Source organism: Megalops cyprinoides, chromosome 14 (assembly GCF_013368585.1).
Source record: "Megalops cyprinoides isolate fMegCyp1 chromosome 14, fMegCyp1.pri, whole genome shotgun sequence".
Taxonomy (NCBI): Eukaryota; Metazoa; Chordata; class Actinopteri; order Elopiformes; family Megalopidae; genus Megalops; species Megalops cyprinoides.
The window spans coordinates 27,233,296-27,261,244 of record NC_050596.1 but is presented as its reverse complement, the minus strand read 5'-3'; the positions used below and the strand labels follow the sequence as shown (position 1 = coordinate 27,261,244).

General features: G+C 41.2%; 1 protein-coding gene across 2 annotated transcripts; it reads right to left on the bottom strand.

Annotated features, from left to right (window-relative positions):
* Nucleotides 1-26,455, bottom strand: LOC118788838 (alpha-2-macroglobulin-like). 2 transcript variants are annotated; one of them, XM_036544964.1, is made up of 37 exons: nt 26,277-26,455; nt 25,654-25,837; nt 24,978-25,134; nt 24,568-24,620; nt 24,110-24,130; nt 22,229-22,397; nt 21,857-21,941; nt 20,649-20,760; nt 19,162-19,273; nt 17,897-18,006; nt 16,925-17,095; nt 16,460-16,681; nt 14,662-14,725; nt 14,325-14,470; nt 13,941-14,087; nt 13,605-13,742; nt 13,001-13,073; nt 12,759-12,858; nt 12,376-12,601; nt 10,997-11,123; nt 10,556-10,677; nt 9,973-10,024; nt 9,312-9,395; nt 8,772-8,948; nt 8,485-8,493; nt 8,088-8,169; nt 7,709-7,865; nt 6,846-6,920; nt 6,182-6,344; nt 5,212-5,402; nt 4,691-4,906; nt 4,176-4,297; nt 3,676-3,766; nt 1,759-1,827; nt 1,369-1,474; nt 1,144-1,185; nt 1-365 (listed from the first exon to the last, which is right to left on the bottom strand). In XM_036544964.1, the coding sequence occupies exons 1-37, from the start codon at nt 26,342-26,344 to the stop codon at nt 355-357; spliced, it is 4,254 nt and encodes a 1,417-aa protein (XP_036400857.1). In that variant the 5' UTR covers nt 26,345-26,455; the 3' UTR covers nt 1-354. The 2 variants fall into 2 exon arrangements, with proteins under 2 accessions (XP_036400857.1, XP_036400858.1); XM_036544965.1 differs by having other exon boundaries at nt 13,010-13,073.
* Nucleotides 26,456-27,949: the final 1,494 nt, after the last annotated feature.

The following is a 27,949-nucleotide window of genomic DNA, read 5'->3' as shown; positions in this document are numbered from 1 at the left end:
CCAACAAGATTCGTTATTTGTGCTCAGACATTAGTGGGCATAATGCAGACCATTTACATTAGACATGAAATGGGCATTCTCAGGCCAAACACGTGACATAAAAAAGGATGTGCATGCTTTTCCTGCCTTTTTAATAAAAGGTGATCATAAGATAAGCACTGATAAAATGCATTTATATTTAAGTTTTATTTGCAGTGCAGTGTCACATATTGATCCATTAAAAATGTACAAGTGTGAAAGAAAAAAACAACAAAAACAGTTGGGAACTATTGATTTTGAGCGCACGAGTCTACATCTCTGGTTATGTGAACAGCCATTGATGGGGCTGGTCCAGTCTGGCCTCTCACAGTAGGTCTAAGCACCACCTGTAACAAGACACATGATCAAGCCATGGCAATGAAGTGGAGAATCACTTTAGAAGTATCACATTGAGATGTAAAATCAAGATTTTCCAGAGGATCCTGTAAGGTCCTGTAAGATAGGGTGAAGAGACAGGAATTTACAGTACGCAACCCATTAAATTGGGACACTTGCCCAGGACACTAAGGGCTATCATTGACATGAGCAACACAATATAATCACCCTAATATTCAAGTGTAGTGTTTAAAATTCCTTTTCCTTATTGGGACACCCTCGACCATGTGTCTTGGTGTCATTTTAAGGGGAAGTGCTAATCTAAAACAGGAAAAAGCAACTCTCACACAGGCAGCATAGAGCTCATTAGAGTGAAGATGACAATTACACCATGAATACTCACTGATGCATTTGTTTAAGATACAACTGCAGCACCAGGGATTTTAAACATACCATCTTCTACTTACAAGTGGACTTCTTCAACTGCTACACAACCATCCCAACCAAATATAGACCTGCCAGTAACAGATGTCATTTTCCCACCCAAAGACAGCAGTGAATATGCTCCATATTGAACTAGCAGCTACAAGCCTGTACTCAGGGATATAACATCAGTGGCTTGGATTGTTTTGATTTGATTTGGATAGATTTGGACTGATTTGAAGTTGCAGCTACCAAATGTCAATGCTGATGCTTTTGTTGCTTCAAAACAGACCCAACTAAAAAAAGTTACTCTATTCATGGACATGAGTGGATCATAAGGCCAGCCAACTGCCATGCAATACTTACCCTCTACACAGGGGGAGCTGTACCTACTCACAGCCTTGTCACCTGAGGCACCAAGGCAAAAGGAAAATGTCTTATTTCAACATAACACAAAAATGTTATCAGTCAAATACAACAAAACTCAGTCAACCAGCGTGTGTGACTGCATTCCTTTTAGACATATTTGCGCAATTTCTGTTGCAGTTGGTGGAGGGTTAAGATTAGGATTGAAACGTGACAATGTCATACTTGTCTTGTAGTAGTCGTAGACCTTCAAAATGGCAGGCTTCAGGTTCCTTACTGGTACATCCTCAAATATGGTCAGAATATACCTTTTGGGCCTCATATTCATCAGCTACAAGGAAGGCAAACACTTGAAATGTAAACATTACATCATTTATGTCATAAATCCTGTTCTCGAGGTATTCCAAACCCTATTGTCAAAGTTAGATATATGAATATGCACATCAGTAGAAACATAAATATACCATATTCCATTAAATATGGTCCCAGGGTATCACTTTTGCAATATTATACACATATTATTGGTATTTATAGCTGACAGATGCCACAACTACTGAATTATATTATATTATCTAATCTTTGAGCTAGTAAGTAACTTTGTTATTATGGTTTTACCTCATCCAGATAGATGATTATGTGACCATCTTCCTCTTCAATACGTTTCACAGCGGGATCAGCTTTCATCTGCAGGCAAGCATAATAATAATAACATCACCTGCCTCCTACTTCAGTTACATACAGTACTGTGCAAAGTTTTAGGCACTTGTGAAAAAGTGATGTAAATTCAGAATGCTTTCAAAATAATGAAATGAATAGCTTTTAATGTATGTATTAACAACATACAAAGTGCACGAAACAGAAAAATCAATAGTTAAATCAATATTTAGTATGACCACCCCTGGCTTTCAAAACATCACCGATTCGCTTAGGTATACTTGTGCACAGTTTTGTAAGGTACTCGGCAGGTAGGTTTTTCCAAGCACCTTGGAGAACTTGCCACAGTTCCTCTATGGGTTTTGGCTGTTTCAATTCTTTCTGTCTCTTCACGTAATCCCAGACTGACTCGATGATGTTGAGATCAGGGCTTTGTGGGGGCCACACCATCTGTTGCAGTACCCCTTGTTCCTCTTTTTGGTGAAGACAGTTTTTATCACTCTGGCTGTATGTTTGGGGTCATTGTCATGCTGCAGAATGAATTTAGGACCAATCAGATGCCTCCCTGATGGTATTGCATGATGGATAAGAATCTGCTTGTATTTCTCAGCATTGAGGAGGCTACTAATTCTGACCAAATCCCCAACTCCATTTGCAGCAATGCAGCCCCAAACCTGCAAGGAACCTCCACCATGCTTTACTGTTGCCCGCAGACACTCATCCTTGTAGCGTCCTCCAGCCCTTCAAAGAACGAACTGCCTTCTTCTAGAGCCAAATATTTCAAATTTGGCCTCATCGGTCCAGAGCACCTGATGCCATTGTGCTGCATCCCAGGTCTTGTGTTTTCATGCATAGATGAGTCATTTGGCTTTGTTTCCACATCTGAGGAATGTCTTTTTGGCTGCAAGTCTTCCCTTGAGAGCACTTGTGACCAGACTTCTCCAGACTGTAGATGGGTGTACCAGCGTCCCTGTGGTTGCTGCCAGCTCTGAGCTGATGGCACTGCTTGACAGCTTCCGATTGTGGAGGGACGTCAACTGGATGTGTCTTTCTTCTGCTGAACTAAGTTTCCTTGGCCGACCACTGCGTTTCTGGTCCTCAACCTTGCCCGTTTCTTTGTGCTTCTTCAGAAGAGCTTGGATAGCACATCTGGAAACACCTGTCTCACTCAAAATTTCTGCCTGTGATAGACCTTGCTAATGCAGGATGACCCCCTTGTGTTGCATCTCTATGCTCACCCTCGTCATGGTGTAAAATTAGCAATCTGTTCTGCAACCTCACCTTTTCAGTATGGCTGAATTTCACCAAGTTTTATTCCCTTTACACAGAGTTTCTGTTTCAGTTAATAATTGTGGTTAAACCTGCTTATGTTGCTAATGATTACCACCTGTTTTGTTTAGTTGTTTGGTATAGTTGTTTTATCATGCATTGGAGTATATGCCTACAAAAAGGTTTGGAGGGTCTGGAAGGTTTTGTGTTAGTTTGCCACTTTCTTTCTTTATTTAGTCTTAGTGGCACATTTCACTATGTTCAAAAGAAATGTTCAGAAATCTAAAATATGATATTTGTTATTGACACAATAATGGAGAAGATAGAAAAGAACTGTTTTAAGACAAATGTTTTGTGAAAAATCTTACGTGCCTAATACTTTTGCACAGTACTGTATATAGTGACTTTTATCACAATGCATTCAGGCAATATCTGATATATTTTCAAATGTAATCCATTAATAATGCCATGTACAGTATTAGAAAATCCATACACCAGGGTGGCAGTACCCTGTCCAGATTAGCAGGGTATTGCTGATGGGAATGAACTGTACAGAAATGAACAAATAAAGGAAGGAATAATTATTAGGGAACATAAAAGGTGACTCACCACTGTGAGGGAGTTTTCTTCTGGTAGGAATCCGGACAGGAGTCGCATGCTGACGATCACCATGTTTGTTTTCATCCTTGTTCCAGTGTACCTGCCACACAACGTTAGTTCTGTTGTATTCTCTTGTAATATCTCTGCATCTCTCTATTTTGTTTTTCACTCTGTGTAAGATTAATATCAGGGGCCCAAGCACTGAAGGCATACTGCTGTTTTTGTACGTACTATTCTTTGTCTTCTACTTTTCTCCCTTGGACTCCTTGAATGTTTATTAAAAAAAACTTCTCAAAACTGGCAGGCGTATAAACACCCATGATTCACACCCAACTCTGCAGTATGGCCCTGATAGGCCTCATGGTAGAGCGCTGCAATGAGATTGGATCCCACTAAGTTCCACGGGTTCCAACAGAATATTGGTAGTTGTGGTATAAATTCACTGCATTTGAGAGAAGATGATCAGAGAAAATATTTGTTGTGTCACAGCAAAAGGAACCGAGACCAACCTCACATCCACAGACACCGTCAGGGACCGCCTCTCTGAGCCTCTACAATTCCCTGTCACCAGGGTTGTCATATTAAAAGCAGAGAATTCTGGAGGCACTGGGATGTTGTAGTGCAGAGCAATCTGACAGAAAGACAGACGTCTGAGGACACTGAGACCAATGCGACGACATTTTTGTCAGAGCAGTTGCAGGAAGCCTAGGCCACAAGATAAACTTGCATGTCACAGCTGGTGGCCACTATTAGTGGCCTACTGAAATTATCCTGGCTAATTCAGCAGAGTAAAAGTAGTAGTGGTTTTTGGAACAAGTGATAAGGTCTGCAGTGAGGGTTTTGAGGTTTTGTAAAAAACAATATTTACAGTTTCCTACACAATAGAATGCACTCTCTAATATAGTAGGTAGCTGTACACATCTCATGAGTAGGTTTGCGGCCAGCTAATAAATCTGACCATGGGAAAAAAGATAAAGGAGCAGGCCTAGCATGCGGGAGCACCACCGCACAGCCTGGTGCTGACCTGGGCGAAAACACACGCTGTACCCTCTGCCTCGATGTTGTAGTTCCCAGGCACCTCCTGCAACCGCTCCTCCTGGTAGAGAAGCCGATTGTGCTGATCAATGCTGAACTGCCTGTTAGAGCCATTTGAAGAGGCAACTGTCAAGGTGCTGGCGCCCTCCGGACTGAAGGTGGCAGCACCAAACAGCGTCAGAGCCTGCAGAGCCACTGCCGTATCCTGGAGAGGGAAAGAGTGGCGGGGGGGGGGGGGGGGACAGAAGAGAAGGAGAGTGAGAGAAAGGGCAAGCGCTCATAACAGCATAGGACTACTGTGCAGTCACCGAACCGAACTGCAGAGGGAGCCACAAACACGTTAAACTGATGCAAACAGATACAGCCGAAGGAGAATTTAATGAGCAACTGATCAAAAATGAAACATGGTAAATTATGTGAGCGCGTTATGTGAGAAGAAGTGAGGCTGAGAAGAAAGAGAGGGGGAGAGCAAGTGACGTGCATGAAAGCTAAGAGAAAAAGGCTGAGGACCTGTGTGGAGAAGAAGCCTCCGTGGGAGTTCTGCTGCTGGGTGAGCCATCGGACGATGGTGGCAGAGTAGCCCAGGCCAAAGCCAGGAAGAGAAGGCCCAGAGAGGAGGGCTAAAAGCACGTACGCTGTCATCTCCACGTCCAGGGAGTCTACTGCAGACGCCCCGGCGCGCTCCCAGTGACGAACACCTCCTGACATGGTAGGCACAGGTGAGACCACAACCATCTCCTCTGCCAACATGCTTTCACCCTTATGCGTGTGCATGTACATGCAAACATACTGGTGCATATTCACCTGTTACCACAGAGCATATGATCTTCACTGGTGTTTCCTATACTAGTCATCTATTCATTGAGATCTCTGTCAGTCTGAGATACTTTGAGTTGTACTGCGATACAGTAAAAGAAAGCACTGACTTTTAATGAAACCCTTCTTAGTGTAATTTTTCAAGGCACATACTCAGCGTCTTTGACTTGATTTTTTGGTCAAATCAAATGATGTCAATATCATTGCGGTATGGATCAGACCATAGGATAGATCAGGGAAAGATTCAGAAGGGCTAGCGGTTTTCTATGTTTATTTTTGATCATATTTTTCTTCCCTTAATGGATAATTGAGCCAGTTTATTTTTGATTATTTATTAATGATCGTTAAATAGGTCAGTCTCTTGATTGAATTTTGGTCTGAAAATACTGGAAAATTTGTGTTTGCACAAAGAATGCTTTAGCCACTTTATGCCTGCTGTAAGACTAACTGAAGATCATCCAAAATAGGTCATATCGGTGGCATATGAAACACTTATTGGGACCAGCAATACAGAACACTTCTGATATTAGTTATAAGGTTTCCAATGTTTCCACCTCCAACAGTGAAATTGAACATTGTCATGGTAGAAAGCAAGAGCATCTTAAAGGCAAGTACTGATGATGACTAGAATGTTGCACGGCTTAATTATCGGAGTGGAGGCTACCTGAAGTCTTAGCCTCTTTATCCAGCTGACCAATCAGACGGGTCCTCAAATCATGTTCTTTGGCCAGGGTGAAGGTGTAAGAGAGCAGGGCAGTAGTGTAGGTGCTGTTGAGCTGATCAGAGGCCTCCTTCAGACAGGACAGACCCCTCTGCACCACGAGATTCTGACACACAAAACAGAGGAACCCCACATGAATCAGTAATGCAAATATATTTTACAATATATTACATTTAGAATGTACATGCCAGTGGTAAGTACAGAATGCAGGGAGATTCAAATGTTATTGTGATGTTGTGAATAACACAAACCCTATGCCTTGCTTATATAGCCTGGTTGGTCAGTCTGAACAGTACCAGATATACAGTAACATTTTGAAAAGGGAAAAATATTTACCTTAAAAAATGACAAAGAACTTTGTGGTATTATGAGAGTATCTTATTGGTCCGCCGTTCCATAGGAGTTGAGTAAACAGTGTATTGCTGTCCATAAATATCATAATACTTGATCTGTGAATGACCTGCAAATACTAGCATGTCTCCTGTGTGGCTGTTAAGAGGGACTCTATATGGTCCAGGTCAGAGCTGAGGACATTAGAGACACTCCCTGTGAACAGGGCTTGCTGTGTCTACAGGTTCTGGGTTAAATGGCGCCAGTGTGTACTCACAGTGATGTTGCCGTTCAGTTTCAGGAGAGCTGCCGTGACATAGGCGGTCAGCACCACCTCATTGCTGTCTGCCCCCTGTGGACACAACCACCTCTGCAGTTACCATGCCAACCCTTCCTTCAGCCCTGTCCCACACTGATTAACAGGCTCACCAAAAATCATATTTAAGTAATGAGTAACGATATTCAACTTTATATTCGCGTGAGATCTTAAATCCACCAAGATCATTTTTCTGAAAAAAAAAAAATTATCAGTAGTTAAGTATTTTAATGTGTTGTCATACAGATTATTGGTGTGAGCTTTAAATCATTCTCAGTTCAAAAACAGGCCGAAAACAAAGTCGATGAGTGATCTAATTCTCATTTTCACCTACCACATTCTCTTTGTTAATTTACCAAATCAATTTACTTTTCTATGCTGAAATGAGCCAATTGACCCATTTTTTTAAAGAACTGGAGACCTAGGTCTATACGTATATGGAGACAGGGATATGCTTGTGATCAAACCTCTTTGTGTTTCTGTATTGTATCTTAACATTTACCAGTGAAATTGCATCCTAGCCAAAAAACTGCATTGCATTTTTGTGGAATGGGAAGTTGAATTTCTAAAAGCAAACTTTTTATCTTTTTTTCTGATATGCCATGTATCCAGTGAGCAACTTCATGAATTTCCTTTTTTTGATGATCACCTCTCCTCCTGTACTCCAGAGACCTCTAGTTTTTAGTGTTCACATAATTTAAAAACCCTAGAAAAAGTTCTGTTGTGAACACAAAGGAGGTTAATTACTAAGCGAGGACGGCTCAGCGGCAGAGAATTATTTTAAATGTGTGTTTGAGTTGTTTTACTTATCTATTTCCTCTCACCTTTATTTCGTTGTTGAAGAGTTTCCCCACTGACTTAAAGCAACCGTTAGCTTGTTGCTGACGGACTAACCACTTCTTGGCTTTCTTGATGTGCTCCGGATCTATAAAGATGTATGGCCTTGCACTCCCAAAAGACTGCATGACCAACGCGGTCAGCCTGGACACAAAGAAACTGACACTAGAGATCTGAACTAATCTTAACAAAATCCCATTGATGCGCTGGGAGCTTTGGCTGATTGGCGGATAATATACAAGATAGGTATCACAGTAGAAGATTACGAGCAATCTTCCCTGTTAATTTAGAGCAGTGAACAGATTCTTTGTCTGTGTCAAAGGGTGAGAGTGGGTGGGGCATGGGGGCACTAGGCCCAAGACTGACCATGTGTTTCCTGAGAGATCTTTCTTTCCAAAGGCACTGTAGGAACCATCCTCATGCTTGTAGTTCAGTTGCTGTTGATAACCTACAGGATAAAAGCATTTAAGTGTTAATTATATTATGAAGTTACTCAACATCTTTGGCCAAGGTGGTGTTCACATCTTATGTATTATATATTGCCCATTTATGCTGCTGCACTCTTACTGAAGCGATTTTGGTAAAGTTAACTCCAGATTGCAACAAATGTGCCTCACCTGAGAAACGAACCCACAGCTTGGCTAGACTTGGCAACACAGTAAGGAAAACCAGTCCTTGGAAACCTATTTTGTGTGAGTTTTATGGACTACGAAGTTCAGAGCAGTACATACCTTGGCATTTCATGTCATGGTTTGGTACATACCTCGATACACTACAGATGAAAAAAAAATGAAATCAATGAATTAATCAATTCATTAACATAATAACAAATGTACAAATATGCACCTTAACACTTAAACTATGCTGTGATCTATAATTTATGAAAGTTCTAGAGTAAGATTTTCCCCTTTAGTAGACATTTTGTAGTGCCTTTTTGTTTCGATTACGGAAAAAAAAAAATACAATCAAGCAACTTCAGTAACACTGGTGATTCTTCCCTTACAATGGCACATAAGATACCTGTTCTCTGGCCCCACCCCCAACACTCACCATTCTCCAGGTATTTGACGGTCTTGGCCTTGATCTGCGGGGTCAGCTGTCGTGTCCTGTCCAGGTACCTGAGAATGTAGATGTTGGGGGCAAAGAGGAGCATGTTTTGCTCTCCGCAGCCATACGGCATGGCCAACAAGCCATCCACATTCCTCATGAAGCTCCCAATTAGGTCTCCTGTTGAGAGAGGTCAGACAGCTAAGTAAATGCTACAAGGTCTTCAGGGGACACAACGAACACTGGACCTTTATCTTTTGGGAGAAAAAGTGACAGTTTTGTGCATTTGAAAGTGTTTTGCTGGATACACACCTAGAAAATTCCCTTTTAGATCTCATTTATACATGCTTAGTAGGATTTATTTTATGCAGAACTGAAGCACATGCCTTTTATTACAAGCTGAATTTTTCCCCCTGCCAAGTTGCTCTGGATAAGAGAGCATCTGCTAAATGAATGAGTGTAATGTAAACAGATTTGGTTCTGTACCTCCAGGAGCACAGACCTCGAATTCAAACACCGTGATGGACAAGAAAACCTGCTCACCCAGTACTGAGAGCGATGCCTTGGCAGAGCCTTCCACTATGTCCTCAGGCAGCTCCAGGGAAATGGTCTTCTTCACGGTGCCACCTGTAACACGGTGACCGCAGTCGCGGAGGTAAAGCATTGGGTAACACCCTGCTCACTGCCAATACTGCACTGTGCATTGTTTTACACGCAAAACTCACTCATGTTGTGAGTTGCATTTTGCTGCGCTAGACTCTACAAATGCACAGAGGCCACGGACATGTCACTTACCAATATATTTCTAACATGTGTGATATAATTTATATACTGTATATGGAAACACAGCTGAAGGTGTTGGGATTGTTTCTGGGATTTTACATGTTTGCATGTGTTACTTTTTTTGGTAATGCTTTCTTAAGCTCATGCATAAGAGCTACTTAATCACTACTTAAAACCTGTGGCAGCTGCCATAGACTGTCATGATCTGTATCCCAAGTGACTGTACCATAACACACTAAGCCAGTATTCTATAGCTGAGTCGCCTATGATGTGTATTTTTACAGAAATGATTACGAATGTGTATGTCGTGTTCATAAGGGCATGAAAAAGTTTCTGTGTCAGACCCTTCATGGAAAGTGCTGACTGTGTTATCTGTTATGAGTGAAGCCCTTCTTTGTAAGGGACAGTAAAGAGCAGTTACCTTGAGGACAGAGCAGTGCATTGTGGGTTATTGTCTGTCTTACTCCCTCAGGCTGAGAGAGAACAGAAGAATCAGGTCATTAGAAGCACCAGTCTATTTTATATGAACAACCTATCATACCTAAAATTCTCAACAGAATCATACATGCGAGTACATGGTAAATATCATATCATACCTAAATTAGACCAAATACTTTACAAAAATCAATGCTATGTTTTGAACTTTCTTATTCTTGAATTTGAAACCATCAAACATTTATTATGTATCATTTAAAAGGACAAAAAACAACAACCTCCATTTACTGCATCTCAGACGTTATGAATTCTGACATGAATTTGAAAATTGGACTACATCCATAAAACAAATGCATGCGCTAACTTGCAACAAACCCTGAGAGGGCTGTAAGCCAGTCCCATTTCACAAAGAATCACCCAGTGCTGGCATCTTTTTGGAAATGATGTAATTTTTTTTGGCCCTGCAACCTTCTGGCGAGGAGTCAGATTCCTTAACCACTGCACCACCCTACTGTCCTCATCTCATGAGCAGATGGAGGGCCATGCAAGGCATCAGAGTGGCCTCTCACCTCCACCCGCAGTGTACGGATGACAGTGTCGATGCCTCCCTTCTCAGGTACAGTGGCCACCTCGTTGCCACACAGGTCTTCCGTGCTCAGGGCCTCGGCACTTACTTTAATGCTCACCTCACCTGGGAGAAAGCAGGCAAAGTTTGCCTTAGAAATATACGTTCCCTCTGGCTGACTTATAGCTTCGGTGGTTAGTGTCTGTTCCGTTCTTAAGGCAGAGAGTGGAACTGTCTAACTGGTAAAGGCACGCCTTGGACTGCTACATACATCAAGCTAACTGCGGCAAATGAAGATTAAATATTGGAATCTACTCTCCAACAAATCCAAGGTTCGGCTGATTAGAGGGGCAGTGCTTGTCAAACAACCAGAAGAATGACCATGCTGTCGCAGAGGTTGTACACCATCAATGTGCTTTGCTTTGGGAGGAGCACTGTGACCCACCTAGAGAAGTAGGGGTAAGCAGCCAGCTGAAGACCTCTGGCTTCTCCCCACAGAGACACTTCCTGTACACACAGCCTTTGCAGGGCTCAGATTTAAAATTAGTAGAGTTCTCCAGGGTGACGTGCACCTGAAGACAAAGGAAACACACATACTGATGAATTCCAATCACTGTTTGAGCCCACATCAATAGCTACCAGAGACAGACTTGACTTGGCTGCCAGAAAGAGCTGTCATTATACGCAGGGCCTGGAGTTACACTTACAGCTACAGTTGTTTTTTTTTTTGCATGCATATCAGTCCTCCAGCAGCAAGAGGTCGATATCCCCTCAGGTTCAAGCCACTTGTTAAACAGTTATCCTATTGCAGTACTGCAATTACCTCAATTATTCATTTAATTATGATAAATTCAGCTTCAAAAGCATGAAGATTGACAGCTATGTTTACATCCACTGTTGTATTTTTCAGCAACGGTGAAGATAAAGCATCAGTAATTTAAAATATTCAAAGCAAAAGTAGTGCAAAGAAAAGCAAAAAAGGAAAAATGGACAAATTGTTTGAAACAGGAGCTCACAAAATAAATAAATAGAAAAGGAACATAAATGTCACATAAGACAGTTTCGTGAAGCAAAGTCCAGGGCTCTGACTTCTGTTTATTACACGCTTGACTAAAAATGCATGTAATTTGGACCGATTCACTTTTTCAAGGGGAATATTTGCACAGATGAATGCATGTGAAATCATGAAAGACACCCTTCTTTTTCCCCCTATTTGTTTTGACAGAGAATTCCCCCTCCCCTGTGTTAATCCTGGGTGATCTTTTAGTGTTTATGTGATATTTAATTTTGCTGCATTATCTTTTTTGTTTGGTTTAATGACATATTTGCTGTTGTGCAAAATAAGTTGCATCCACTGGTGTGCGGTGTACGAGGCAAATTTTGTTGCACTCATTTACTCAAAATGCCTCTTTAAACTGCTCATGCATGTATGTGTCATTTCCCCCTCTGTTACCTGTACAAAACTTTTGTATTTTTCCACCAGTGAAGTCTTTATAGTTACAGTTATGCAAGTGAATATTGTATAATTATTCACATGCCTGTGCTGATTGCTGAGATCGGAGTGCCTACAGGGATGTCTGGAGGATTATGATTGAAATACAGGTTGAAAGCCTTGCAGGTCGTGCAGTGGATTAAAACTCCAGGCGCTAATTATAGGTGATGCTCACAATGATATGGGAACAGTGATCAAAACATGACATTTGGTAAAGGTTAGATTTCAATGGAAAAGGGACAAGAGAAGGTTTAGGGAAGCACAGGGAAAAAAGGGCAAAATGATAGGTGCTGTCAAGGTATTTCTTAGAGCTGGAACTGGGCAGTGCCTACCATGATGCACTTGGAGAGGTAGTTGAAGACCATGGCCCTCAGTGTGAGCTCCTCCCCGCGGATGACAGAGTGCGGCAGTGTCAGGCTCACGAAGACGGGCTGGAAGACGGTGAGGCTGCTGTTGGTGGCCAGGCCGAATCCGGCCGAAGAAGTGCAGAACGCATCCGCCACCCATTTGGTGATTGTGTCAGGGACAGTGCGTTCCAGTTTCACTGAACCCGATTCCCTGTGTGGAAGAGGAAGGAGAAGGAGTAGCCAGCAAGGCACTGCATTCAGGCTGCAGAGTCAGCAGGAGGAGGGTGCTGAGCCTAATGAGCTGTCCAGATTTGTCTCCGAGGTCAGGGAGTACCTGCCCTTTGAGACGCAAGCTTTATGATACACACCCAACTGGCACCAGTTCCCAGATCCATGTCTCAGGGAAGTAGGAGCGAATAGTGTCTGGCAATGACATCTGCATTCTCGAACCACCAGGACCAAAAGAGCCTAATGGTGAACAAAACCATCCAACAGTCAAAAAAGAGAGCAAGAAAACATCTGAGACACTTTTGGCAACAAATAAGCTCATCCAAAATGCATAGCTGGAGAACATTAATGGTTGGAGAAAGAGAAAATAAAGGTACAATTCCTGATATACCACCCGGATGACACTCGACAGGTTTTTTCATGTTTAAGTTGGTAAGGGCCTTAATGCCAACTCCCTGAAATGCAAGGGAAAAAAAGACTCTTGAAGTTTGTGGGAAGATATCTATCAACATATTTTAATTAAATGCTTCCTGTTCATCTCTTTTTTTGTTTGGTAAAGCTTTTCAATAATGTTGTGAAGCTCAGTAAGGTGTGTATACCTGTAAGTATACACTACAGGACAGGCGATGTCACTTCCTATACCCAGAAGAAAAGTACAATTGCTTCCCTAAACTAGGAAAGTGGTCTCCTGACATGTATGCCACTCTTATATGGTTGGTATGCCAACACTGACACGACCAGGCGCTCAACTGATCAAATCTGACTAAGCTGTCTGCTTACCCTTGATTTAGTCTTACTATCTCTTCATAGTTACTGATCCACTTTATGAAGAAAAAGTAGTGTTGAAAATGTATTTGGGTTAACAGAAAAATGAGCAAATATTCCTCCAATTTATTTTGCTACTGCGCCCAACCATGATTCAAACATGCAAACCTTTTTTTCTAAGCCATTTCTTTACCACTGTGTCACACTGCCAAGAACATTACCTGAAAGAGCAGGTAGGTATCAGATTTCTTAAATTCATTGAGAGAACGCTGTTTCCTGGAAATGCAAGGAGCAGGCTCATAGTCCTCAACATTGTATGGATACGAGGACAGCTTTGAAACTGGCAGCCGATCAAAAACCTTATAAACAGAGTGAGCAAGGAGATGGAAAGAGAATATTTCACAAAAAGGGCAAAATGTACGTGCCCAGAATTTTTATAGAATCCCTCGTTAAATAAAATAAAAATAACATGGCTTACACTAATTATTATGGACTACAAAGTAAAAGAGCATATGTGAAGTGTTTTATTATGTTCTGGAGGAACAGTGATATTTTACTGTCCGTGCAAGGTCCCGCTCTGGGCTCATGAGAAAGACAGACTGATCAACGGCCCGAAGGGAACACAGTGACCCCGGCTGGGCCCGCAACTCCAGGCTTGTCCTCTCCCCAGGAAGCTCCTGGGGGGAAGAGAACTGGACAGACACCTGAAAAAAAAGTACACAGATGTACACAGATATACACATTGTGCAGACATATGCAACCAAGACATACCAAGTTTTTTTTTCTTTAATACTTTTTTTGAAAACTATATATATATATATATATATATATATAACATAGTAATATATATATAGTATATAGTTGCAGTGACATTTTAATGGGTTCCCCTGCAAAATTCAATTCAACCTTGCCACTCTCTCTAGACAGTAGGTACTGCTTACCCGGTTCTTGAAGCACCGCTGGATGGGGAAGTCAGAGCTGTCTGCCACAACCTCTCTATTAGGCAACACTGTGTAAACCATCACCTGGGCATAAGGGGTCAGATCTGCCATCTGCCGCAAGGGGACGGACAACTGCCCTGTCTTTTCTGGAACAACACCAAATAGCCACAGTTACAAAAAAAAAAAAAAAAACAACGTTTCATTGCAAGTCATTTGGCTCCGGCAAGGAGCCACACAATACATGTTTCATGATTTGCATGTATAAGGGAAAACCGTTTTGTGCTCCTCAGAAACTCGGTGAAGCTGACAGGAGGATGTATTTTCCATGTTCCGTCACCTGATCCACTGCCCACCGCCACACGAGTACGCCCGTGCTGCACAATGCTCCCTCTCGACATGACCTAGGTAACACATAGGGGTGTCGTGTTTAGCCAAACTGTGACGGCACAAGATTTAGACACAGGCAGCATGGAGACACAGCACCTGCTGTCTGTAGAGGTCAGAGGGAAATGCAGTATGCAGCAGTGTGATATAATGGTAAGGAGCAGGGCTTGTAACCCAAAGGTTGCCAGATTCATACACAGGTGGGCCACTAGTATTGCACCCTTGGACAAAGGTAACAAACTACATGAGTAAATCTCCTACGAAATGTCCTCTGAAAATGGAAATGCATAAAAAATCACGAGCTATGTAAGTTACTCTGGAACACCTGCGATGCAAGTGGAATCCAATGTAATTGAAGGAATTAAAAACTCCTGTACAGTTCAGTCATGACAACTTATATTTACATTTTTTCACTTAGCAGATGTTCTTATCCAGAGCAACATACAAGATATATTGTATTATATTATTATATATTATATTAGATATATATACATTATATTTGATATAAATTTGCTCACATTTTTGACATCCACTACACACTCTTTCACAAACAAGGACACCATCCACACACAAACAAAAGCCTGTGCCAAACATGGGGCTGAGATCACAAGTATATCTCTGGCCCAACCCGCAAGTGCCACACAATATACCCGAAAGAGGGATTGTACCATTGCAACACATACTCTAAAGCATAAAATACACATATCCACATATGCTGCCTGGCCAAAAAAAAAGTAGCACACTTTAATATTTTGTTGGACCGCCTTTAGCTTTGATTATGGTGCGCATTTGCCGTGGCATTGTTTTGACAACCTTATGCAACGTCACAACATTTATTTCCAGAGTTGCATTACTTTTTGGCCAAGAGCTTGTATTGATGACGGGAGAGTCGAACCACTCCGTAAAGTGTTCTCCAGCGCATCCCGAAGACTTTCAATGGGGTTAAGGTCAGGGCTCTGTGGCGGCCAATTCATGTGTGAAAATGATTCCTCATTCTCCCTGAGCCACTCTTTCACAATTTGAGCCCAATGAATCTTGGCATTGTTGTCTTGGAATATGCCCGTGCCATCAGGGAAGAAAAAAATCCATTGATGGGATAACTTGGTCAGTACATTCAGGTACTCAGCTAACTTCATTTTATTGCCACATAATGTTGCTGAGCCTAGACCTGACCAATTGAAGCAACCCCAGATCATTTGCTTATTTAAATCCAAACAGCAACTTTTTTTTTGGCCAGGCAGTGTATAATGCATGGGATTAGATGCACATAGATAATTAATAACTACACTATAGGATTGTGATGAAGCAGGGCATCCCCCAGTGACCTCCCCTAATGGGATGCTGTAGATAGACTCCTTTGTCTTTGTACGACCACGTCTTTGCGTGACGAGTTTGAGACAAGGCTGCCGATTCCACTGGCGCTTCAGTGCAGACACACCCAATAAATGCGCTGCTCAGTTAATGAGTGGCTGAGCAGCTAGCTGAGAAGGGGAAGCCTAAACTACCAGCTGATTAGACTTGTGGTTAAAATGTGTTCACGAAACTAACCATGGAAAAAAAAGAACAACAACAACCAAACACTGGCTCCACTCTTCCGCACTGGTATTGTGATATTTGTGGTTACTTCCGCCTTCCTGCTGTTCTGGAACTTTCCCAGGTAAACTTGTTCCCCCTAAAAGAGCACATTCTCTCCCAATCTAAAAGGTGTATGAGCATGACGAAAACCTGCTTGTTTGAAGATGAGAACTCACCAGGTAGAAAAAGTCCATGACCTCATGACCCTTAAGCTCCTCTCCCTTGAGGAAGTAGCGCACCAGGACCTGACTGTCTTGATCGCAAGAAAGTGGTCCTTCGGCCTGTTTGATTGTCATGAAGCTCTGACTCTTTGAATAAAATTCATGGACATGATGGACAGCTTTTTCATAGTCTGTACGTGCATAGCCTGTTGATGAGGTTTCCATGTGGTCATATGCCTGTATTTAGGGCACAGAAATAAAACAAATTCATTCACAAGTCTGGTGCTCAACATCTGATCAGGACAGTCCTTCCCCCTGTCGTGAAACAACAAAATGCAGCCATCCATCATCATACTGTGATGACGTGAAGCCAGTGAATACGTATCAGCTTGTATGACCACACACATCTGTTTCTGCAGATTCCCTCTTTTCTCATGAAGCACGGAAAAGTCAAAGACAGAGAGAAAGAAGGGGCCTGACCTGTAATGTGACAAAGTCTTCCCAAAGAGAGGTGTCCAATGAGAAGCGAGCCACTCCCTCAATGTCAGTTGTCAGTGTCCAGGTTTCAGTCTTGCCTGTGTATCCGTATGCGGCAGAGAGGGAGATGGTCTTGTTGGACACAGGGAAGGAGGGTACATTTTTCACAATGACCTGAAAACAAATGGCAGATGTGATATGCAGTCAGACTTATTATTTAAACACAGACTTTGGCTCTTTCGCAGATCTGACTTCATACTTCATAAAAAAAAAAAAAAAAAAAAAAAAACATGAAAAAACACCATAGCCATTGTTTTCTTACAGAAACCCAGTCAAAATCCATATTTCTGTAAATTACTACAACCCCTCTGAGCTGTGACCAGGACAGACACATCATCACTTAATATTACATATGTAGTAGAACCCAGTATTGTGGTTCAGAATCACAAGGCTGTGCAGATAAAGGGATCTTAACAATGTGTGGATGGCCTGTGTTTGCTGCTCTGATTGACCTCAAGCCGACACAGAGCATATACTCTGGTTCCCAATTACCAGGTTCCCTACCAACAATAAATCAATTTATGCTATTGGGGCAGTAGTGAGGCATACTGGTAAGGAGCAGGGCTTGTAACCAAAAGGCTGCTGGTTCAGTTCCCTGCCGCGGCACTGCTGTGGCACCCTTAGGCAGAAATTTACCCACAGTTGTCTCAGTAAATATCAGTCTGTGTAAATGGATAAAACTATAACCTATGTATTTTGCTCTAGATAAGAGTGCCTGCTAAATGAAAATAATGTAATGTAGTGGGTGTTCCCTTTTAATATGGATTGAAAAAACAGATGAAATAATTTTAAATCAAAAAGGCATCAATCATTGTCATTGTTTTAAAGCCTCCCATGGCTAGTAAATGTCTGATGCACTCTCAAAGAGAAACATTATTTCACAATGGAGTACATGAGAATGGCATATGGGGTTACCTTTCCCTCATACTCTATTCCACGCTTGAAGTTTATGGGGGCATCTTGAAACTCAAACAAAAGCTTATCAGTTTTGACCAGCACTTTTCTTTCAGCTTTCACAATAACACCTGAAAAAGAAAGTCACCATGTTCATACTGCAATCTGTCATCAGCTTGCCTTGACACTAGATATGATGAATAATTACTCCGCTTTGATTCATTCTTTTTTTGGACAGTCTTAAAAAACGTACTACCGTTTCTCTTAAAATAACCGCCATTGTCAAATCCACTTTATATGTATTTAGCATGCAGTTGTTTTCTGGTATCTGACATAAAATAACCTTATGTTATTTTACAGTGTAGCATAGTGGTAAGGAGCAGGGCTTGTAATCAAAAGGTTTGATTCCCTGCTGGGGCACTGCTGCTGTACCCTTGGGCAAGGTACTTAACCCACAATTGCATCAGCAAATATTCAGCTGTATAAATGGATAGCATGTAAAATTGTAACATATGTGTTTTGGAGCTCAAGTTCAATTAGTGACCTCTGTAATGAAGGATTAACCAACATCCTTTGTCAGTTCATTCAGGAAGTATTTCCAGTGTTATGTTACTGCATTCAAGTGTACACTACAAGTGTACACTTAATTCACATGTTTAGACAGCAATCTCAAACAATCCTTTCCTTATAACCCTCGAAGTGGCATTATCAGTAAGTGAAACATCTACCACACATGTTTGTTTACATATTATCTATTAGCCAATAGCACCTTTAATTGCTGTTGCTTCATTATTTGTTAGCATAGCTACTTCATATTAAACATATCCTGTTCCCTAATAAAGAATAGCTATGAGTTATAACTATATAATATTTACTTTTTTACTTGTAAGGGGAAATGCATTATGTTGCAAATCAATGTGAACTTTATTTACTGATTATTGGTACATTCCATTGCTGTATTTCATAGTTTCACAGTTTTCTACATTAAACCTGCCAAACTACAATACCTGCCTCTCACTTGGAGGACTTAGTGCTGAAGAGAGTTTAACTGGCTGTTTAGTGTGATATGCTCACTGGGAGTACATCAACTGAGAACAGTCAATATGGAAGTCGCTCTGGATAAGAGTGTCTGCTAAATGACAATAATGTAATGTAATGTACTATCTGAACTCAGAGCAATACCCAGATAAGTTTGAACAATATCTGACAAAGATTTTTGGGTTTTTACTTACTTTGTTATTTTGACTTTAATTCAGAGCTATAGGAGATATCATAGCAATCCTTACCTGTTCCATGTTCCACCATCTCACTCTCCACCTCCAAGCTGTAGCTATAACCCAATCCAAATTGTTCCAGCTTGATAGTATGTGTGGCACATCCAGTCTCATCAGTTTTGATCTAGATGAAACAATCGCATATCGACAGGGGTCAGATAAGTGTGGAAAGATGAAGCCTGCAATACAGGTCATGTTTGAACACCGGAGCTAATCTGGATCTGTACAAAGACTTTCCCAAGGTGCTGACAAGAAATGCTGACAGGAAATGCACACAGTCCTGCTGAAACTGCAATGTAAGAATAGGGAGTATCTGGATCAAAACATCATTGCAGACACAAGAGCCAGATACTCCCAGGACAGCAGCTCCACCAGGTTTTGAATTACAGGGGGAATGGGGGGGGTCTGACCCCCCTAATTAAGACTTGAACCCCACCAAAAGAGGTAAAAACAACAGTTTGGGGGGGTTGAAACATTTGTAAATGTTACCTGTAATTACCTGTAATTGTAAATATTACAATATATTTCCCATATTCATGCCTGGAAGAATATTGTAATACGATTTCAGACACCCCTAAAGTGGGCCATACTTTGTAATATTTACAATTACAGGTAAGAAGGATTTATAAATGTTTCGACCCCCCCCCCCCCCCCCCCCCCCCCCCCCCCCCCCCCCCCCCCCGAACTGTTGTTTTTACCTCTTTTGGGGCGGGTTCAAGTCTTAATTAGGGGGGGTCATACATCCCCGATCCAACTCCCGTAATTCGAACCCTGAGCTCCACCTTGGCAATCTGGCCAAAAGGTCCATTTTAGGTATCTGCACTTCTGTGTGGTAAACTATTATAAAAGAAGCAGTGTCAAAACTGTTAAGGATGGTTCCCGGCAGTTATTTCAGACACAGACGTAAAACAGAGTTGGGGGCACGATGGCTTATGTATTTAAAAGTTATGATCTACAAATTCAGTAAAGGTTGGGGTTAGGGTGTGGTTTGGGGTACTGGCCAGAAAGAGAGTTACCCATGGATGAGATTACTTTGGTCAAGATGGAATCAGACCTGTGTGTCTGTAACCTGTCCATTTGTGCTGGACAGAATCATTTAGACTACTCCTACAGTCAGATCCTCTAATAGTGTATCATCATTACTCAGATGATAGCAGAGATGGACCTACAGCTAAAGTGTTGTCAGATCTGTCAGCTGTCCGAACTGAGAGGGTGACTCACAGCTCCTGCAGACTTCACAACATCAAATAGGCACATTACTAATGATTGTATCATAACTTGTTTTCTTTCCTGGACAAAAGATTTTTCAGAAATTACAGCAGATTGAGACTTAAACTGAGGAGTTATTAGTAGCATGCCACATCCACAGACATTAAATTCATTCTTGCTTATATAAATTTCCTTGTACTAGATGTTGTGCATGCATAAACTCTTTTACCATTCATGAAATGAAATATGTATTTTACAACTGAGTTTATGAGGCCATATTGTCTCCTAACCATCTCCTGAAAGTATCGAATCAGCCCTGAGGAACGGAAGAAGAAATACACAATGTTCCTTTGGTTGAGCTGCACGGTCACGGTTCCCTGGACAGGCTTCCCATAGGTGTACCTGAAAACAAACACACAACACTTACCTTGAGAGAATCACTGGCCATGCAACTCATATCACTGAAACACCATGTTAAAAAAGATCAAATGTAGCTCTCTGAAGAAATAATGCCCAGTGAGAGTGTTCACTTGAAAAGCCTATAGGAACTTCTTACAAATCCATCCTGAAAGATATACTGACCTGCTCTGTGATTTTTATATGCAACTAAGCACATTCCATTGGGATAAATTTTCATATACATCATGAAAAACATAATTTAAAACATACCAATGAATTCCAAGTAGATATATACATATTAAATTATATAATTATCTGTAAATCAGCCCCAGGCCTCCTTCAACCATATTATCCAAGTACCTTTGGGTCACTCTGTATTTGACAGAAAATATTTAAAGGTCACAAACAAAAATGTAAAAAATCTCACGGGCTGCGCAGTATCTACAAATGCTATCCTCCCCCGATGAAATCGTTTTTGTGTTTTGTTTTTTTTTGGAAATGCTTCTTATAAATACAAGTATTAGAAACACCAAAGTCCCATTGCAACTGAAAAACTATGAGCAGGAAAAGAATCCATGAGCAGACTTTTTAGACCACTGTGCATGTGCCACTGTGTTTGTGACACTCCATACCCCTAAAATCAATCACTCTTGTCTCAAAAACAGGGGAGAATATCAATATTAGCACTGCTGTCATTCTTCATGCCTTGTGCTATCCTTAAACAGAGGTAGCACTTGGTAACTGTGCTGGCTTTTTGTGCCCTGAGAGAGAAAACTCATGAAGCCTCCCTTCAGCTAGTTATCTGCCCACCCCATTACTCCTGCTTAACTTAGAAAAAATATCTCTCTATGTTCAGTAAATGTTGAGAAAAATACTACTTCAAGGGCAAATACATCCTACCATTCTGTAGATTATAGACATAAACTACGCTAATCCAAAGTACATTACATTACATTGTGTTCAGTGTAAAAAAAAAAAGCAAGCACAAAAGCATGCATGTACCACTACAGCAGTAAGTGAACCAGCTAACAGCAGTCAGCCTACATGGCAAAAGCAACAGCAGCCAACAGCTACAACAATGGCCGCAAAGGTCACATACCTCCCACAAATCTTATATTGCACTTCTCTGTCTGCAAAGCTTATAACATCTGGGATGTGGATTTTCACCTCAAAGTTGGGCAGAACTGAAAAAACAGAATATGGAAATACAGGTATTGGTTGTTCCCCTGTTGTCAGGGGAAAGGTAGATATTTAAGCACATATGAAACACACAAGAGCGAGATTCATCACCCTGAAGCATCTTAATGATTGCCATTACAAACACACACACACACACACACACACACACATATATATATATAAAAATGCAGGACCGTGTGATATCTAAACATCTATCTAAGCTACTACAAATCAGTGAGAGCACGAAAACGGATTGAACATTTTAGGATGTGACACAGAAATGTCTCCTGACCATATTCCTTGATTTCAAAGGATTGAGTGACACGGGCGCCCTCCCTGTTCCGAGCGGCGATGTGGTAGGCACCCTGACTGGTTTCGGGGGTTGTGGGGTGAGACAGATCCAATATGCCGCTGGCAGTAGACTGGTTCAACCACTGGGCAATACGGTTGAAGACAGGGTCCTATGAAAGGGAAAGGAAGAGAAAGACATGAAACCAGTGACAGACACCTTCTCCTCTGTCTGCTACAGTACTCCTCCCTGCCTTTGGCTTGGGAAGGTGGCAGCAGTTTAGTCATATCTACTCACGGCCTTCCTCTGTTCCACCCCCCTCTCTCTCACCTCAGTGCCATACGCTAATTCTTGTAAGTTCCACCAAATTGGACATCATTGTCATACATCAGTGTTTCTCAAACCTCTCCTGGAGGACATCTTGTCCTGCATGTTTTTTGTCTCTCCCTGCTCCAACACAGCCGATTCAAATGATCAGTTTGTTATTAAGCAGCTTCAGGAGTTCATAACGAGTTGATCATTTGAATCAGCTTTGGAGAGATCTAAAACATGTAGGACAAGGGGTCCTCCAGGAGAGGTCTGAGAAACGCTGTCATACATCACACACCAGTGCCTATAGCGTTTTTATTTATTTTTTTATTTTTAATGCTATTTCCCATTTCATGTTTTGGAATCATTAACTATACATTGAGCTTGTTTGTGTGCACTTTTGCAAGAGAGCTGAAGTCAGACTGATGCATTCTTCTGATATGACAGCTAATTCTCTCACTACAGGTCACACAGCACACCAGAGTGAACTGGGCTTCAGTTGGAGGATAGGAGCCTCACTCACAGTCATCCAAGCAACTCACAGGTACCTTGTTACGTGTGTAACATACCTGATGAATTGCAAAGTGTCTGAGAACAGCGAGATCAAAACTGAGCCATAGGGCTCAGTCTACACTCAGAAAGAACACCTTACTAACTGAACCACTCGGGACCCTAGCACTATAACTTTTGACTCCTTTCACATTGTCCCCCCACATGTGGCATAATGTTGGCTTTTTTATACAATGCTGCTCTTCCTGTTGTCTCATGGATAACTTTTGTGGCTATGCTACCATCCAGCCTTTTTATGTGCACTAACATGTAAATCACACTGTGTTAGAACATCTGCTAAATGAAAACAATGTAAATGTAAATGAAAGGAGACACAGTCATTTCCAGTTAAAACTAAGAGAGGTGGTGCTCGAAAGTGTATTCTTCTGTGAAAGTAGTCTGCAGACAGACTGGCAATGCCTCCCTGGGAGTGTCTGCACTGAGTATGTGCCTGGCTTCCCAGCCAGGAAGCGCCTCTTGTCCCACTAAACTAGACAGCTTAGATAAATAATTCAGTACACAGTCCCTCTATAGATAGCATATCAAAAGTCCGAAGGACACTCTTTTACAGCGGCTTCATTCTGCAAAAATTCACGTGTGATGTCAGTAATTACAGGAACTGTTTAAGTGATACTCCACCACCCTCCTGCTTAGGGGGAAAACTTAATTGTAATACAAGAGAGAAACTAATTTACATGTCACATTTAGTACAGTACATTTGTGTCCCCTAGTGCCCCAACTTTTCTTGCTATGACGTTCTTTCCACCCTTAATTGTGGTACCTGCTCTCACCCTTCCACTCAGCAACCGTTGGGACATAGACAGAGAAGCCCAGGGGGTGTACAGACATATACACAATTAAACAGGGAGTCTAACAGACATGAACATGAAGAAACAAAGATACATCAGCACAAAGAGAAGCATATTATATCTGAGGAAACTTAGTTTTCTTCAAGCATTAACTTCATAAAAGTGGTGGTAGGGGTGGGGTTAAGGTAAACGGCAACAGCTGTTGAGGATGCCTCACCAACAATTCCACAGTCTGAAACTGCAAAAGAAAAGCAGAGGGTAAATGATACCATTTAGCCCACTCGTGTGCATCAACATTTCCTGTTACTCCAACTTTGCTTCATCACCCAAATGAATTTCTACCAGTTTGTTCCTGACCCTTGGCACACAGGCCTCAGACATTTATTTATTTAGAGGTTCTGTTCAAACAAAAACTTGTCTGATTGAACTCTGACCAAATGAATGTTGCCTTTTCTCAAACACTCTACCCCCTCCCTAACCATCTCAGTTCACCAACTCTCTCCATTATTACTAAACAGGCCATTTCTGAGGCACACATTTAAAGTACGATCTTGACCATCTTTAGAGCTGAGATAAATGTCCCTAAATGACTGTCATTAATGTTCTGTTCTTCACTGCTGCATGCTGACATTGCTTCTCTGCCTTTTCCATGTATTCTCACACAAAATGTCTTACCACTTCGTTGGCAGGCAAAAAATTGGAATCCATAGAGACAATGCGGAACTTCACTGGAATAAGACAGAAAGAGAGAAAGTTTTACTGGCAAGGAAAATTTCACTATAATTTTTACCAAGGAAGAGCAAAACAATGTATAACACAAACACATACTACAAGTCACTTAAAACATGATATGCAATTCTTCAGGCTTACTTCAGGTGGAGTTATTTTTTACTGTTACATGCTTTAAGGCACTTATTTATTGTATTTATTATGGCAATAATATCTTCTGCATTGTTTGTCATCCTTTATACAGACACCATCTGAATATTTTAATGGACACCTCGACTATTGCTTATGAATGACCGTTGCATTTTCACAACACATATCAAGAGTGTAATTCTGACAATCTGACAATTTAAAATTACCGGTCTGTCCTGGTTTGTAAATGGGCTTGTCTGTCTGTATGACACTGATTAAGGGTCTTCGTTGGATAAGGATTTTGGTTGTCTTGTTCAAAGATGTCTCCCCAACTTGTACAGTAGCACGAATTCTGGCAACAGTATCAATAATTACCAACGGAACCTAGCATTAGAGGGAAGAGGAATGTATTACTACTAATAATTATCATAATTCATTAATATTATTTTTCAGCTTTTCATTAACTTTTTTATGACCATATATTTTTTTTATTATTTTAACTTGAAATGCACATACAAAAAACAACTACCTGGGGTGGCAAATGTTGAACATACAATGGCAATGCAATTCAGGGGCAAACAAACAACAAAACCACATAAAATAAATAAAACAATAAAAGCATTTCACATTTCTTCTTTTTTCTAATAAAACAACAGTTGGTGATGTCACATAATAATCCCATCCTTCATTACCTTTAGTAGCATTATTACACATTAATTCAAATGCCTGAATTTTTACTTGGAGCAATTTGACTGAGTCTCTTGCCCCAAGGCTTTCTATAGAACTGAACCTGCAGCCCAACTCTACATCCCCAGTACCACTAGGCTATGTTGCCACCCCATAAATGTCCTTTCCTTTGTGATGCATGAAACTAAAAGATACAACAAAGCTTGTCCAACAAACCCGGAACTGCACACAGCGGTAGAACTGTGCCACAGCCAGCTCCTCCAGCAGAGTGGTGTTGCCTCCATCTTCCATTTCCAGGGTTACCACAAAGGAAACTGGCTCCTTTGCATGATGAATCTGGGCACATAGTGTCTCCTTGCTGCCTCCTACTGTTTGGGATGTTACTGTCACCAGGTAAATTCTTTAAAGAATATTAAAAGTGGAAAGGTATCATGAAGTATTTATTTCACAAATAACCAAAAATGTCTGGAAATGTGTGGAAAAAATAATGTACATAAAAAAAGTTCTGGAAGAACTACAGTAACTGCACTGAGGAATTGGTACACACTTATGGAGAGAATGAGAAACAGTTTTTTAAAAGAACAATTTTAAAAGAACAGACAGCAACTCAAGTAACAACTTTAAGTCTAAGCCTAAACGTTGAAGCCATTTTGAATATCTAACAATAAAAGTTTTGCAGAAAACTGTCCATCAATTGTAATGAAAAATGATCACATCTGATGTTCATTTTAAAATTCACACTATGCTACAACCTGATACATACTGACATGCTCCGGTCAAAAAGTTACATTCCTTATGAAAAAGCCAACAGTACTGGCTATTACAAACAATCCACTTACAGGTCATCGGTGCTTCTGGTTATTGCAGTCTGCAGGAACAGGCAGAGAGTCAGCAGAAACTTCAGCATACTGAGGTGTGAGGACTACAGGGTGAACCAGCAACAGACAGGCCAAACTACCGATATGAATCCACTTTGTTGTTGTACCACCTTTCTCTCACCCTCACTCCCTCTGTCTCTATCAGGATTGTCCCTAAAAGAGCACTGACTTCACCTGAACAAACATTTCCATGTCACTCACTTCACTGTCCACCCCCATCCACTGCCCCACTCTCCCTCCAAATTTGGGCAACATCTTCCTGGATTCACTGCTATTACTATGTAAGCAATGACCTGAGAAGAAATGTTAATATTATATTAGGGCTGGCATTACAAATTACTCTAACAAATACACACTGATAATGTTTCACAGGGACAGATGTCTTTGGCGGTCTGGAGAGAGCAAACGTTGCCAGTCTGTAATGAAGTTTTCCTTCGGGTAGCCACAGTAGCATCACTTTCAGCACTTGAATGTAAATTATATGATAATTTAGGGAAGCTTGGTTTTCGGCCTATAGGAGTATGTTCAATAATTGGCAACACACACACACATGCATGTACGCACGCACGCACACACACACACACACACGCACACAAATAGTACTTCATTTCATCTTAGCAAGTGTTCTTACATGTATATCTAGTTGAGTATTTCACATTTAAATGCACCTGAATATAAAGCAAGGTAAGTTTAAGTTTAGAAGCATCTTCAGGGACTGCAGTGATGAAAAAGGTAGTGCGCCAACATGCACGTGTTCATTGTTCTCTAGGACAGTAGGTTAACACAACCATTTCATGAGCTGTGCTGTTGCTGCTGTAAAACCAGGTAACAAGTGACCTGGTGAGATCAGAAACAACATTGGTGGTGATTTTCAGAGCTGACACAGCCTTAACTTTAGAGTTGCAAGCTTTGACATTCTCCAGACTGAATAAGTGTGAAATACCTCACACGTGATATCAGAAAGAAGATTAGCGCTGTAGCACATGAAGTATTGCCTGCCTTGTTGATGGAACGGATATCACGACTGGTAGTATACTTCCTGTTAGAGCTGTTTGTATATATTTTCTCTGGCCCTCTTTCCAGCACTCACAAAGATAACAAGACCCAACAACCTTAACAAAAACACAACATAACATACATTTACCAGCTTTTACATTTATAATGTCAAATGCCAACATTATAGAAACTTCATGGCTAAAATGGCCAGTGTCCTTGACTTGAATGTTTTAAATGAGGATCTGATTGAATGAGATCTTTTTTTATATATTCTGAGCATAGGCGGAGGAAGACAGCTACCCTGATTCAGTGTAAGCTTTCATGGAACTAACTGACCCTCTAACTCACCTACTTATGCATTGATACAGAGTCTAACTGTGTTAACTCACACCCTTTGTTTGGATGAGGAGTAATTTGACAGAGGCTCAGAGAAGTGCTCACGGGTTGAAACACGACGTTTTTCAGATTCTGAGAAGTACAGGGCAACTTTCTTTTTTTTCTAACACGTACGGGCAGGCTGTAGCCTAAACTCGCTAAAATCTGCCCGCTGCCTTTCACTTCGTGCCAGCTAGGCAGGGGCGGTGTTAGCCATAAAGATGAATCTCGTATTTCTATTGGATGTGGTTGAGGCAAGACTT